The 12,819-nt window shown below is 35.2% G+C and overlaps 1 protein-coding gene across 2 annotated transcripts in view; it reads right to left on the bottom strand.

Annotated features, from left to right (window-relative positions):
- The window catches only part of LOC135636688 (protein PIR-like), a 50,287-nt gene that overhangs the window by 17,605 nt on the left and 19,863 nt on the right, over positions 1–12,819 (bottom strand). For both annotated transcript variants that reach the window (XM_065148590.1, XM_065148591.1), the window contains exons 12-23: positions 11,370–11,463; positions 10,681–10,896; positions 9,873–10,084; positions 9,024–9,171; positions 7,512–7,680; positions 4,108–4,184; positions 3,710–3,880; positions 2,443–2,519; positions 2,253–2,355; positions 1,991–2,110; positions 1,772–1,915; positions 507–656 (exon numbers count right to left, since the gene is read on the bottom strand). In XM_065148590.1, coding sequence (XP_065004662.1) covers positions 507–656; positions 1,772–1,915; positions 1,991–2,110; positions 2,253–2,355; positions 2,443–2,519; positions 3,710–3,880; positions 4,108–4,184; positions 7,512–7,680; positions 9,024–9,171; positions 9,873–10,084; positions 10,681–10,896; positions 11,370–11,463 — 1,681 coding nt within the window. The remainder of the gene's footprint in view (positions 1–506; positions 657–1,771; positions 1,916–1,990; positions 2,111–2,252; positions 2,356–2,442; positions 2,520–3,709; positions 3,881–4,107; positions 4,185–7,511; positions 7,681–9,023; positions 9,172–9,872; positions 10,085–10,680; positions 10,897–11,369; positions 11,464–12,819) is intronic.

The following is a 12,819-nucleotide window of genomic DNA, read 5'->3' as shown; positions in this document are numbered from 1 at the left end:
GAAAAGGTCAGGAATCCAGACGTCTTTAGAGTATAAATTATGATTTCAAGGTGAAGATTATGGATCACTAAAGTGTTTGATTAAAGTATTTGACTTCTAAGTATTTGATAATTTTTTGTACCTATCAAGGCCAACAATGTAAGTGTTGCATCTTGTTAACTATACAGGTTTTATTTTCTTTTTCTTTGTTTATGCAATTCAAACCCAAAACTGAATATATTGACAAAGCAGTCGATACTGCTATTATAATAATAAGACACTGCTTGTTTAACATATCCCTGATTTATCTGCTTGCCTCTTCTTCAACTTTTATAATTGTTATTGCCTATCTATATTGACTACTGCCTACCTACATTGACTGAGATAACCAAACAAGAGAGGAAGTTACTGTTAACGGAAAATGAAGCATCACTCAACCATCATTATATATATAAGCTAACATGAATGAAAATGGGAGACAAATAAGAACAGCAAGACAGTTTTTCACAATTCCATAGGTATCTTACCTGAGAGCCGCAATATAAGTATGGTTTTCCACTTGGAACAGTTTCCTTTTCATAAGGTTGGCATGGTCCTTTTGCAGAACGAATGAAGCGTTGGGTAGTGTTACAAAGAATAAAGTTGGGCAAGAAATCATTCTGCATCTCAGCCCAAATCTAGTAATAAAATAAATAATTAATATCACATTCAAATAGAATAAATAACAATGTCATTGGTAACCAACTCAGACGGTTACTTCACATCAAGGCTTAAATACCGCCAACCCAATTTCTCCCCAAGTCAATCTAAACACTGGGAAGTAAAACCAAAGAACCAAAGAAATTGTCTGGATGAAGAAACTCATAGTCACTCAAATCACAATGATCTGCACAAATATCAAGGATCACAATCCATCCCACATTTTGTCACTCAAAAACTCATAGATTTAAGCCTTTCATTTGGAAAGAAATTTCTGAAAAATGGGACAAGTTAAATATCTCAAGAACCATGCCAAAGGAAAGAGCCTTGCTAGGTGATGGGCAACAAAGGGCATTGTGCAAGAACCTCTAATATTTGGTTAATCATTTCACTTATTGTCTGGATGGAAGCAAAAATTACTTTATGTTTAAAAGTAATTGGTTAATTATTTCACTTAATGTCAGGATGGAAGCTACTTTTGTGATGTTTAAAAGAATAGAAAAATATGTTAAGAACTGTAGACATATTGAAGTAAAAAAAAAATTTCAAGGTTCTAAATTGAGGGGAAAATAGAAAACTAACAAGAAGGTCACTAAGTTGAGATAGAGGCAGTATACTGCTCTCACTCTATATTACAGAATTTGTTATTGCCCCAAACAATTTGTTATTGCTCCATGCACAAAATCATGTAGTTGCCAACATTAATTGTATGATTTATTTCAGTAATTACATTTTTTTCCATGAATCAAGGATTTCAGGATTTATTGCAGAAGTAAGGCCACAGAAAAAATCTTCCTGTGGGTTTTTATCAAATGAAAAAAAAAAAAAGATTATCTAATTATAATTATCACTAAAAAAAGGGGTATGATGCAAGAGATTCTACACTGGGGTCTGGTGAAAAGAGATTCTCACCATTGTAGGGTCCTAGGAGGATTAGCGTACTTTCATCTATAAGGGAAAATTTTGTTTCATGCCTTGGACATTCAGGTTGCAAGCAGCCATACTTTCATAACAAAGTTCGCTCTCATGTAAAATTAACATTACAAATAACAGATAAATGTCAAGTTCTAAGAGAACAGATAAGAAACAAAACCTGTGAAGAGAGACGGCTAGAGAAGGAAACAAGAGAAAGGTTTTCTTGAATCTCATTCAGCATCATAGTAAAGGAATCTAGTTCAAGATCTTGGCAGAGAAATTGATGTGTCAGCTTTAAGACATCCAAGAGCTTCTGCAATTCCTGTAAGCAGCAAAGTATTAGATTTAAACCAAAAACATTACATTCTAAGAATCTAACATTAGTAAAACAACTTACCACAACAGCACAAATATCCTGGCTCTCAAAATGATCAAAGAGAAAATCTATGTTCTCTCGAAACAATCTATTCATTCTTTGAGTGATTAGACTTCTCAGATTTATAGTCCTACCCAAAACCTTAAAAAAATAAACAATAATAAATTTTCATTTAGCAAATAATAAAGATAGAATACACTGAAAAACTCATTTACAAGAGACAGAAATGTAGATATTAATATGTTGTAAAAGACCACTTAGGATATCACTTGATTCTACAAACCTTTATTCTCCTCAACTTGAAAATCTTGTTGAATCTCATAGGTTTAGTCGAACAATTGTAAGCATCATCACATGCAGAAAGGAAGGATTGATCAAGTAATACACTGTAGAAAGGAATGGAAAAAACACTAAAAGGCAGCACATATCTGAAGTTAATGATGTGATGAGAAATGGTAGGAACGAATAAGTACCTTGCAGCAAAGCTTTTGTAATGCGAAAATATAATCTCATGGAGCTTGTTGACAAGCTGATCGAAACAAAGATCAACCTACAGGCCAGAAAAATCTCAAGTCACATCCAGCAAAATGTTAAAAGTAAAAGTTTGATTTGCAAAAATAGCACATCAAATACAAAATTCATAACTCAAGAAGTTTGTATGAAATTAAATAGGAAGAATTTCAAAGCATAATTATATATTCAAACCAATTGCTTAACACCACAATTGTTGGTTTGATGAAGCTAATATAGCAAAGCATTGTGTAAAAGACAAGTAATATTGCTTCAGCATTATGTGCATAATATATCTCAAATTTCCAGTATCAAGGCACTTATGATCAAGTTACTAGAAGTTACCCACTGTGTCTTGTATACCAGGTCATAACACAGTTCTGATGTGGAACCAATTAAATATTCATAACAAATAACACCACAATTGTTAGTTTGATGAAGCTAATATAGCAAAGCATTGTGTAAAAGACAAGCAATATTGCTTCAGCATTATGTGCATAATATACCTCAAATTTCCAGTATCAAGGCACTTATGATCAAGTTACAAGAAGTTACACACTATGTCTTGTATACCAGATCATAACACATAGTTCTGATGTGGAACCAATTAAATATTCATAACAAATAAGCCACTAGTACAAATTAGACATTTAGCAAATTAAATGTAAGCAAGAAAGTGAACTTAATGCATGAAGTTACCCCAATACAGGTGTCGGAAGGGTCAAAGTACGAACACATATCTATATTAATACAAAGATTTTTTCCATGATTGAAACCCTAACACTGGTCACCCAAGTGGTAAAGGAGCAAAATAACCATTGAACTAGGCCCGCCTCTCAGCAAAACCTAAAGTTAATATATAAAAATAGAAAGAAACCTGAGAATTGTTTAATGTTATGCCTCAATCTGATTTATAAAATTCATGGGAGCATGTGATCAGCTTTTGTAAGTGACTTCACAAGTTAATAAACTACATTTCTTCATAAGGTATCAAACTATATTTCACCAGATCAAGGATGAGTAATATACCTCGACAATTATGTAATGTTATGGCTCAAAATAAAAAAATATTTTACATAGTTTACATATATACCATAGTCATGTCACAAACATAAGCTATCATGCTGGGCACAAATTTCTATAATAATAATAATTATTATTATTAACATCTAAGCAAAAGAAATGTCAACATTTTGAACACTGTCAAAAATGTATGCATATTACACATACCTCAGCTTCAATTTCATCATAAAGAAATCGCTGCTTCAGCACTGTTAGTGCATGTTGAGCAGAATCGTTATAGATATCAAATGGCATTAGAATGCTTTCAAAAAGTCCAGCATCTTGCGACTCGATCACATGATCCACGAGCATCCAAGGAAGGGAGCAATCAATTGGAAACTGCACAAAGCTATTATGTTAAACAAATTTCTCCAAGATTTAGAGAATAATTAATTTATACAAATGCCAGTTCTGTTAATTGGTGAAAGCACATTCTTGGACAAGTACAGAGAAGTCTAGCATAAAAATTTGGAGACTAAGAAGATTGACAGAGAGTTAACCCGAAAACAACCAATACTAACTGATGCGATAACTAGCTAAACAAATGCCAGTTCTATTAATTTTACCTGGATCACACGAGAAGATTCCAAATAAAATTCTCTAAACCACAGGAACCCAAGGTCTGTCAATGTACAAATAGTTGCTGCAATAACCAGACAACAGTGAGTTACTCTTAAGAATAAAATATTGTTTATTTTTCTTTCGACCATCAGAGCACACTTATAATATTGAATTTACTGGAAGTTTGTTATCCATTCAAAGACAGAAAAGTTCATAGACAAAGTACAAAAGGAATGTATGAATATCTTAGCCAATTATAAGAGAAGCAATGGAATTAATATCAGGCACAAAACATCTTCAAAATTGTGCTAAGTAATATGAAGTGCATCTTGTAGAATATAGCTACCCTAGTTCAAAATCTCGATATCGAACTGCTATTGGTCTCTGGGAGCACTAGTAAGAGTCCACTACATTACTATGTGTTAGTCATAAGTGCCCCGCAAACCAATCACGTGAGTGATAGCACGTGTGACTTGACATGCAGTCTTTTTATTTATTATTATTATTTAGCATTTTATCACTTTATATTGTCTGTTGCATGAATATATTGTGATGTGTATGGATTTATGCAATAGGAATCGGATCGTGATAAGATCACGATAATGAGATTAATTCACCTTTAAATACTAATCATAAATAATTCCGATCATAGGTTACTCGAGAGGGGCATCAAGATAACCGGACAGACTGGTGTGTTGTATACTCGTTCATATGATGAATGCAACTGGTCTTATAGCTGCTCGTGTGTGGACACTATGGATACAGTGCAGGTGCTCATTGGAGAATAAGTTCACTGATTGATCCGCTCACGGAATATTATATGATTGATGATGTCTTATTGTCAGACAGTGATTCCGCCGTCCCAGTGGTGTATTTGGTCTTTAGACTTGAGACACCAAGGATGTACTGTATGAGTACTCCACTCTTTGATAACGAACTTATAGGTCTGGAGGTTCCAGATCTAGCACAGCCGGTCATCGAGAGTGATAGCCAACCTTACGAGGGCTATTGAGTGTCGATAGAGAATCATCAGCTCTCAGTGTCATGAGAGGAATATCTCAAGTGTGTTCTTGCTCAGACAAATCTTTAGCAGGGTCATTCGAATTGAGAGAGAAAGAATTTTCCGGGAGAATCTGATTAGAGTGAGACTCGTGTAGAAACTATATGGGCCTGACAGCACCATGCCCGGTATACGATCTTTGGGATATTAGATGAACGAGAGACTATAGATACATTATAATAGATAGGTCCAAAGGATTGAATTCTCTTGTATCGTCTAGGAACTGCGACATAGTGGCTTAGTACGTTCGCAGTCGATGAGTCGAGTGAATTATTATAGAGATAATAATTCATTGAGCCAGAAGGAGTTATGATAGTATAACTCATAGCCAGCTCGATATTGAGCCTAGAGGGTCACACACTTATTGCAGGTATTGTGACGAATAGAGGTTCGGATATGAGATATCCGTCGGAACCCCTATCTTATTGAATATCCAATAAGCCCTTGAATTATTAAATCCTATGGATGAGATCCAATAAAAGCCAATAAGAGATTATTGGGTAGAGCCCCACTAATCTAAAAGGCTTATGTAGTTGGATGAAGATCCAGTACCCAATATGGCAGGATCCATTAGGGTTAAGTTGACAGAATGCCACTATAAATAAGAGGGAACTAAAGACCCATAAGCTAGAGGTTTTTAAGCTGCCACTCCTTAGCTATCATAAGAAGAATATCCTATGTGTTCTTGCTTAGACAAATCTCTGGCTAGAGTTATTCGGATTGAGAGAGAAATAGTTCTCCGGGAGAATCCGATCAGAGCGAGACTCGAGTAGAAACTGTATGGGTCTCATAGCATCATGCTTGTTATATAATATCTGGGAGATTAGATGAATGATGGACTACTGGTACACGATAACTAAGGACATATAAATCCAAATGATTAGATTCCCCTATATCGTATAGGGGCTACGGCGTAGTAGCCTAGTACGTCCACAGTCAATTAGTTAAGCAAATTATTATGGAGACAATAATTCACTGAAACAGAAAGAGTTCTAACATATATGACTCATGGCTAGCTCAATATTAAGCCTAGAGAGTCACACACATATGGTAGGAGTTGCGACGAGTAGATATTCAGATATAAGATATCCACCGGAACCCCTATCTTATTGGATATCCAATATGCCCCCGAATTATTGAATCTTATGAATGAGATCAAATAAAAGTCAATGAGAGATTATTGGATAGAGATTCACTAATCTAAAAGGTTTGGATAGTTGAATGAAGATCCAATACCCAATATGACAGGAGCCATTAAGGTTAAATTGACAGGGGGTCTCTATAAATAAAAGCGAACCAAAGACTCATAGGCTAGAGGTTTCTTAACGGCCACCTCATATTCTCCTATCTCCTATCTCCTTCTCCTCAGATAGTAAGTGTGGAGATTTAGGGAACGATTTGAGAAGCGTCGTTGTAGTCCTACTGTGTAGATCACCGCTAGAGAGGAGGGCGCTTGACCTCTTTCATCCTCTCCTACAAATCTACAAGAATTCAGGAAGATATAATCTCCCTAGGTAAAACACAATTATCTCACTCATGGATTTAAGTTTCGCGGGTTTTTGCACACCAATCTTCGCATGACGACAAACATTTTTTTGGGAAATTTAGAGTTTTTGTTTTATGTCCTTCCGTTACGTATGTGATGTCACCTCTAGATTTCCCTACATAAAGGTCAGATCATTTTGTCTCTGTTTAACAAAATTCGAGAGATCAATTGAAATAAATATTTAGATAGACAAATGTGCGTCAAATCATTCAAATAATATTGACAAACATATAAAAGAGTTTGCTCAATTTCAAGCTTTGTACGAAATATTATAGTTGAAACAAGGCAAATAGGTTAGAATTCTTAAAATTCTAGCATTGCAAGTTTAAAAGAATGCATAAACAATAGAAGATTCAAAACAAAAATAAAAAGTTTTCCCCTCATAAGAAATTACCAACTAGATACACATTGGTGTCCTCACATAACAACACGAAAAGACATGTAATAATCTAATTTAGATTAAGGTGGACATAAGATATTATTGGTTCAGAAAATATTTAATGTTCCCTTGGCCCCACTTAATGCATTAAGAAGACAAGCAAAATTCATTCTGGATTAAGTAGGACAAATAAAATTATCGATAACTTAGTTTTTTTGGCCCTGCTGAAGGCATCAATTCGTTTGGATTAAGTTGGACAAAAGAAATAGTTATTGATTCACAAGATGCTTTAGCATTTTCTTACATGGGCATAGTACTATACAGTGAATCATATTTACCAAGTTACCCTAAAACACAACCTTGATAAAAAAAAATAGCATAAAAATAAATACATAAAAAAATAACATCAAATAGGAATGAGCACCTTTGTAATCAATAATATGTAGGAAAAACCTAAGTTTATAGAAGAATGTCTCCAACTGTTTAAGATCTTCAACTGAGATTCCTGAGCCACTATTCCCAAATAAACCTCCAGGTTTTCTTAAATTGCCACCAGAAACGAGCTCACAAATCAAAAATTGCAGGCAATGTACCTATACATAGAGATTGAATTTTTTATTTAATCAACTAATGTTGAACATAAAAGAAAATTAGACCGAAGAGAAAAATGCCTTGGCACATATCAACCTACCAGCACAAGCGGAACATATTCAAGAAAATTAATAAAATAGATAAAACTTTACAAATATTGCAGCTATGATATCTTTGTCAAAATATCAAGAATATAGCATTCTTGTTCCATTTTGATGCATATAAAACATTAATTCACGATGAAGTACATTTACAAATATAGTATAACATAAAGAATAGTTGGCCTACAAAAATATAAGCTGAGAATATTATGCGATATGATTTTCCAAGTTATGTCAAAATCAAGAATGTAACTATTGGTTATATGTGAAGTCGTACAGTACAAGTCATCTAGTATGCCTTGGCACATATCAACCTACCAGCACAAGCGGAACTTATTCAAGAAAATTAATAAAATAGATAAAACTTTACAAATATTGCAGCTATGATATCTTTGTCAAAATATCAAGAATATAGCATTCTTGTTCCATTTTGATGCATATAAAACATTAATTCACGATGAAGTACATTTACAAATATAGTATAACATAAAGAATAGTTGGCCTACAAAAATATAAGCTGAGAATATTATGCGATATGATTTTCCAAGTTATGTCAAAATCAAGAATGTAACTATTGGTTATATGTGAAGTCGTACAGTACAAGTCATCTAGTATGGCTCAGAAAATTGTTATGCTGATTAAACAAACAAAAAAGAGAAAAACAAAAGAGGAGAAAGAAAAACACAAAAACAATCATAGAATAGATAAGAGCACAATTACTTATTTATAGCACAAAGTCACTTTTACTTTCACCCCTCATGGATTGTCATCTCATACCAACCATGGGGTTCCGGTTCCTAACTGGAATGGTACATACCAACTGGTACCAACATATCGACATGGTACACCAGTACATGCTACTAGAGGAAGAGGAGGTGGTGGAGAAAGAGGAGGAAGGAGAAAGGAGGAAGGACAAAGAGAAAGGAAGAAGAGGAGACAGCGGAGGAAGAGGAAGCACACCCAAAATCAACAGTGCTAGCCCTAAACAAAAGAAAGTATTTTCTTTTTGTTTATAGGTTGGTCCAGACCACCCATAATGGGGGCAGTCCACATATAAATTCACGCCCAAACAGGTACATATTGCTAGTCTCCTACCAGGGCGAAACTGCAGTCCATGCTCCTAACAGTGGTATTTATTGGACAAAATGGAATATTTCAGCAACTACCTAAATCATTGGTCCCAATTACTTTAACAAAAATTCAACTGTCAGAATAAAAGAAATGACACAAGAACATAATCAAACCTGAGCAGCAGTGGGAGCAACTGGCCTTGGATAAAATGCATTTTGCTTGGTTTCCTCATTTTCTTGATGCGATGAATGCAATTCAGGCTCAGCTTTGCTTGTATTTGCCATCCAATCTGCTGATAGGGTACGCATATCAGAAAGAAGCCTGAAAAGAGAACAAGTTGCTTATATACTGAGTGGAACTGATGCATTTACAGAAAGAAAATATCTTAAACATCAAACTCAAGACATCAAAAACTTGTAGAGCATATTGGTACTCATATATAGAATAAAAATTGTAATAGTCGAACCTATCATCAGCACAACAAAATTCTGTCATAAACAAAATGAATAACAAAAAAGAATTAGCATGTGCAGCAGTTGAAATTCATTTCAGTAGCAGGTATTATAGAGGTACAACCATCTATTACTATTAGGACAATTTGATGAGGTCACAGAGGCTTAGCATCAATAGCGAGTGATACAGCATAAAGAAGTTCAACATAAGACAGCTCAAAGAAAAGTTTCCCATTTGCATTAACATTCATAAGTTCTCAATTTTTTGCAACTGACTGTGTGGAAAAAAGTCAAAGTCAAACAATATTCAAAATCAAATAAATTGTTACTCCAAGAACTAGCAAAAAATGAGGATTTTATAACAAACTATCTTGTGAACATATTCTACTAGCCAAATTAAGCAAAGAGCTTAATCGCAGAGATAAATAAGAATGGTTTAACAAAAAAACCTGACACCTACTAGCCATCAGCATTACCTATGACATAGAAAAGTATGCATTTTATATCATGACCAGCTTGCGAAGAGGTTCAAGGGATTTATGACATGACATCAGAATTTGCTAAATTTACCTAGATAAGTCTTTCTTTTTCCGAAATGTTGTCCGCAACATGGTGTCTAGCCTATCCTGCACAAAATCTTGCACTTCTGCATGGATTGTTTCCCATAAAGCATCAGCAACTAATGTGTCACAATGCTCCATCATCAAACCAATGCTCTTTATGTAACCAACAAGCTCTAACAATGTTTTACGTTCATCAGCTGTATAATTCCAACGTACAACCTACATTGTGATTATTGGCAGTTTATATCACAAAAATAATAGTTAAAGAAATCAGTACAACCAATATAATTTAGGAGCATAAGAATATAAGATAATATAGATGCAGCATATGATCAAGACTAGGTAACATCTTCCACAAATTTTGCCTAAAAAAAAGAAAGGCACAATTTCAACCATCAGATATATGTTAATCAAATAATAGAAAGCAATTTCTTATTCACTGTGCAGAAACAGAAACTCTTCAAACTTGTAAGAGATAAATACTATAAGCTCCATAGCACTTAAGAAATAAACTTCATAACTGTAAGCAAGAAAATGATTTTAATCATGACTATGGAACAACCAGCAAATCTGAGAAAACCCAGTCATGCATAAAGCAATGAATGGAAAACAATCAAGATGAGCATACAAAACAACATTGCTGTATAAATAATCCTGCTTCAGACAGAACAAATCCAACAAGCAAGAGAAATTGAACACTAAAAATTAAAAACATTTTAATGAATTATTAGCTCCAATAGTCATGGTAGGTTCGAGGATCATACAAGGATACTACACCACTGATGAAAATAAAAACTAAAGAAACAAAGTATAACCTTTTCGTAGTCAAAAAAGGTGGTGGAACTCTGATGTGCACCTACAGCAGCAGGTTCCTTGCATGGGCGGGAGAATTTCCAAGCACATTGTTCCCATATCCGCCCAGTCCATCGGCTGAGAAGCTGACAACCTTCAACAACCAAGTCGTACATGTTTCCTTTGACTTCTCTAGACCACTCAGTATCAGCACCATCAGTTGATTTTAGTACAACAATCTAGATACAGAACCACCCAACAATTGAAGCAATGAGATAACTAAAGAAATCAGATAAAGAACAGAAAAGAAAACTGCAAATTAGCATAATGGAGAATTTAATGATCAAGTCATGGAGTACTATTTATTTTCTCACAAATTATAGCATGTCATACCTGCAGGCGCACACAAACATACATTTATGGATCCAAAGAGGCAAACAAGTGAAATTTCAAAGGCAAAGACGCCCAGTACAAGAAAATACAATGTGTGCCGCACATACATAAAAAAGATGGTGTGAATATATGTGTCACAGTATACAGAATACTAATGTGTGCCGCACATACATAATATATATGAGACTGAGAAAAAGTTAATGCTTAGACAACCACTAGTTGAATTGAATGTTCTTCTCACAAAAAGAAACCACCACAAAAACAAATAATGGGACTTGATACCATAGTGGACAAAGGCATCAAAGATAAAGACAAGAACCTGATTCAAGGCTGAAACAAAACGAATTGAGAAGTCATCATGCTCCGCTCGAATAGTTCCAATGTGGTTCACAATCAAATAATGCCTCTGATAAGTGGACCAGTTAAGGATTAAATGCACAAAAAGAAAATCAAAATCCAGCATAACTTTTAACACCATGGAAAACCAATTTCAAGTCAAAAACCTAGACTTGAAAGTTGAAACTGAGCAATTGAATCTACAATAATAGTCTCATATAATTGAAAAGACTGATAAAGATGCTATATTCGGTCTTTCAACTGGAAAATAATGAAAGTCAATCACCTACTTGACTCCAAACACACAAAGCTATAGGTTGCAGACATCAGTCTAATCCACATTGTCAATTGTGCAGTTCAAACACACAAGGACTGCATTTTTGCCTGGTTCAGCTTGTACTGACCAGTATATATCAGTCCAAGACCAAAACAAGACATGGACTACCCCCATTTCGAGTGGTCTGGTCCAGTCTATTAAAAAAGAAAAAAATCTTAAAACTAGAGCCTACGTTCTCTTCTCCATACACACAAAGCCCTGTGAGTCGTTGCTGCAGTCCTCTTTACATACGCGTAGAGCCCCACAAGCTGCCACTGCTGTCGCCCGCCACCGCTGTCTCCCCACTGTCCACTGCACACCTTATGCTTCCTCTTCTTCTCCTCCTCTTCCTCCATCGTCTTCACTTCTCTTCTTCCTTTCTCTTCCTCTTCCTACTTCCTCTTCCTCCTCCCTCCTCCCGTTCCTCCACCGCCTCCTTTTCTTCCTTCTTCTTTCTCCTCCTCCTTCCTCCTCTTCATCCTCTTCCTCTATAGCCACCTCTTCCTTCCTCTTTCGGTGTTCTTCCTTTCAAGTCTTTGGTACACCGATACCAATTGGTATGGACTGATATAATCCTTGATCAGACTGAATCTTATCTATTGAGAAAGCCATCAATTTTAGAAAGTCAAGCATTAATATCGAAACTAGACCTTTGATTATACAAATCTCTTAAAAGAAAATAATTTTATACATCAAAGAGAAAAAATAAAAGAGTGTGCCCCGTGCACAAGACTTCCGCCAATGTGAGGTTTAGAAAGGGTCAATGTACACAGCCTTCTCTTTAAATATAGAGCGGCTATTTTCCATGACTCAATCCCTATTCTCTCGGGTAGCAAAGGAGCAACCTTAGCAATGTACCAAGGCCCTTTTACACATCAAAAAGAATAGTACATAAAATTACAAGTGTTTTATTTTTCAAATTCAAAACTACAATACTACCTAATGCATCTCCTTCACCTTTTCCTTCATTGTCCCCTTCTCTTCTCCTCCACCATCCTTGCATCCCTCACCTCTCCTCTCTCTTTCAATTTTCCCCTCCTCCCCTAGTCTGACCCACAGCAGTCACCACAGGAGCGTATAGATACATGATATGCTAGCCACTAGTACTGCCCCAGTC

The sequence above is a fragment of the Musa acuminata genome, chromosome BXJ3-4, assembly GCF_036884655.1.
Source record: "Musa acuminata AAA Group cultivar baxijiao chromosome BXJ3-4, Cavendish_Baxijiao_AAA, whole genome shotgun sequence".
In the NCBI taxonomy this organism is placed as follows: domain Eukaryota; kingdom Viridiplantae; phylum Streptophyta; class Magnoliopsida; order Zingiberales; family Musaceae; genus Musa; species Musa acuminata.
Note: the sequence above shows the minus strand (reverse complement) of the source record. Positions and strands in the feature narration are given on the sequence as shown.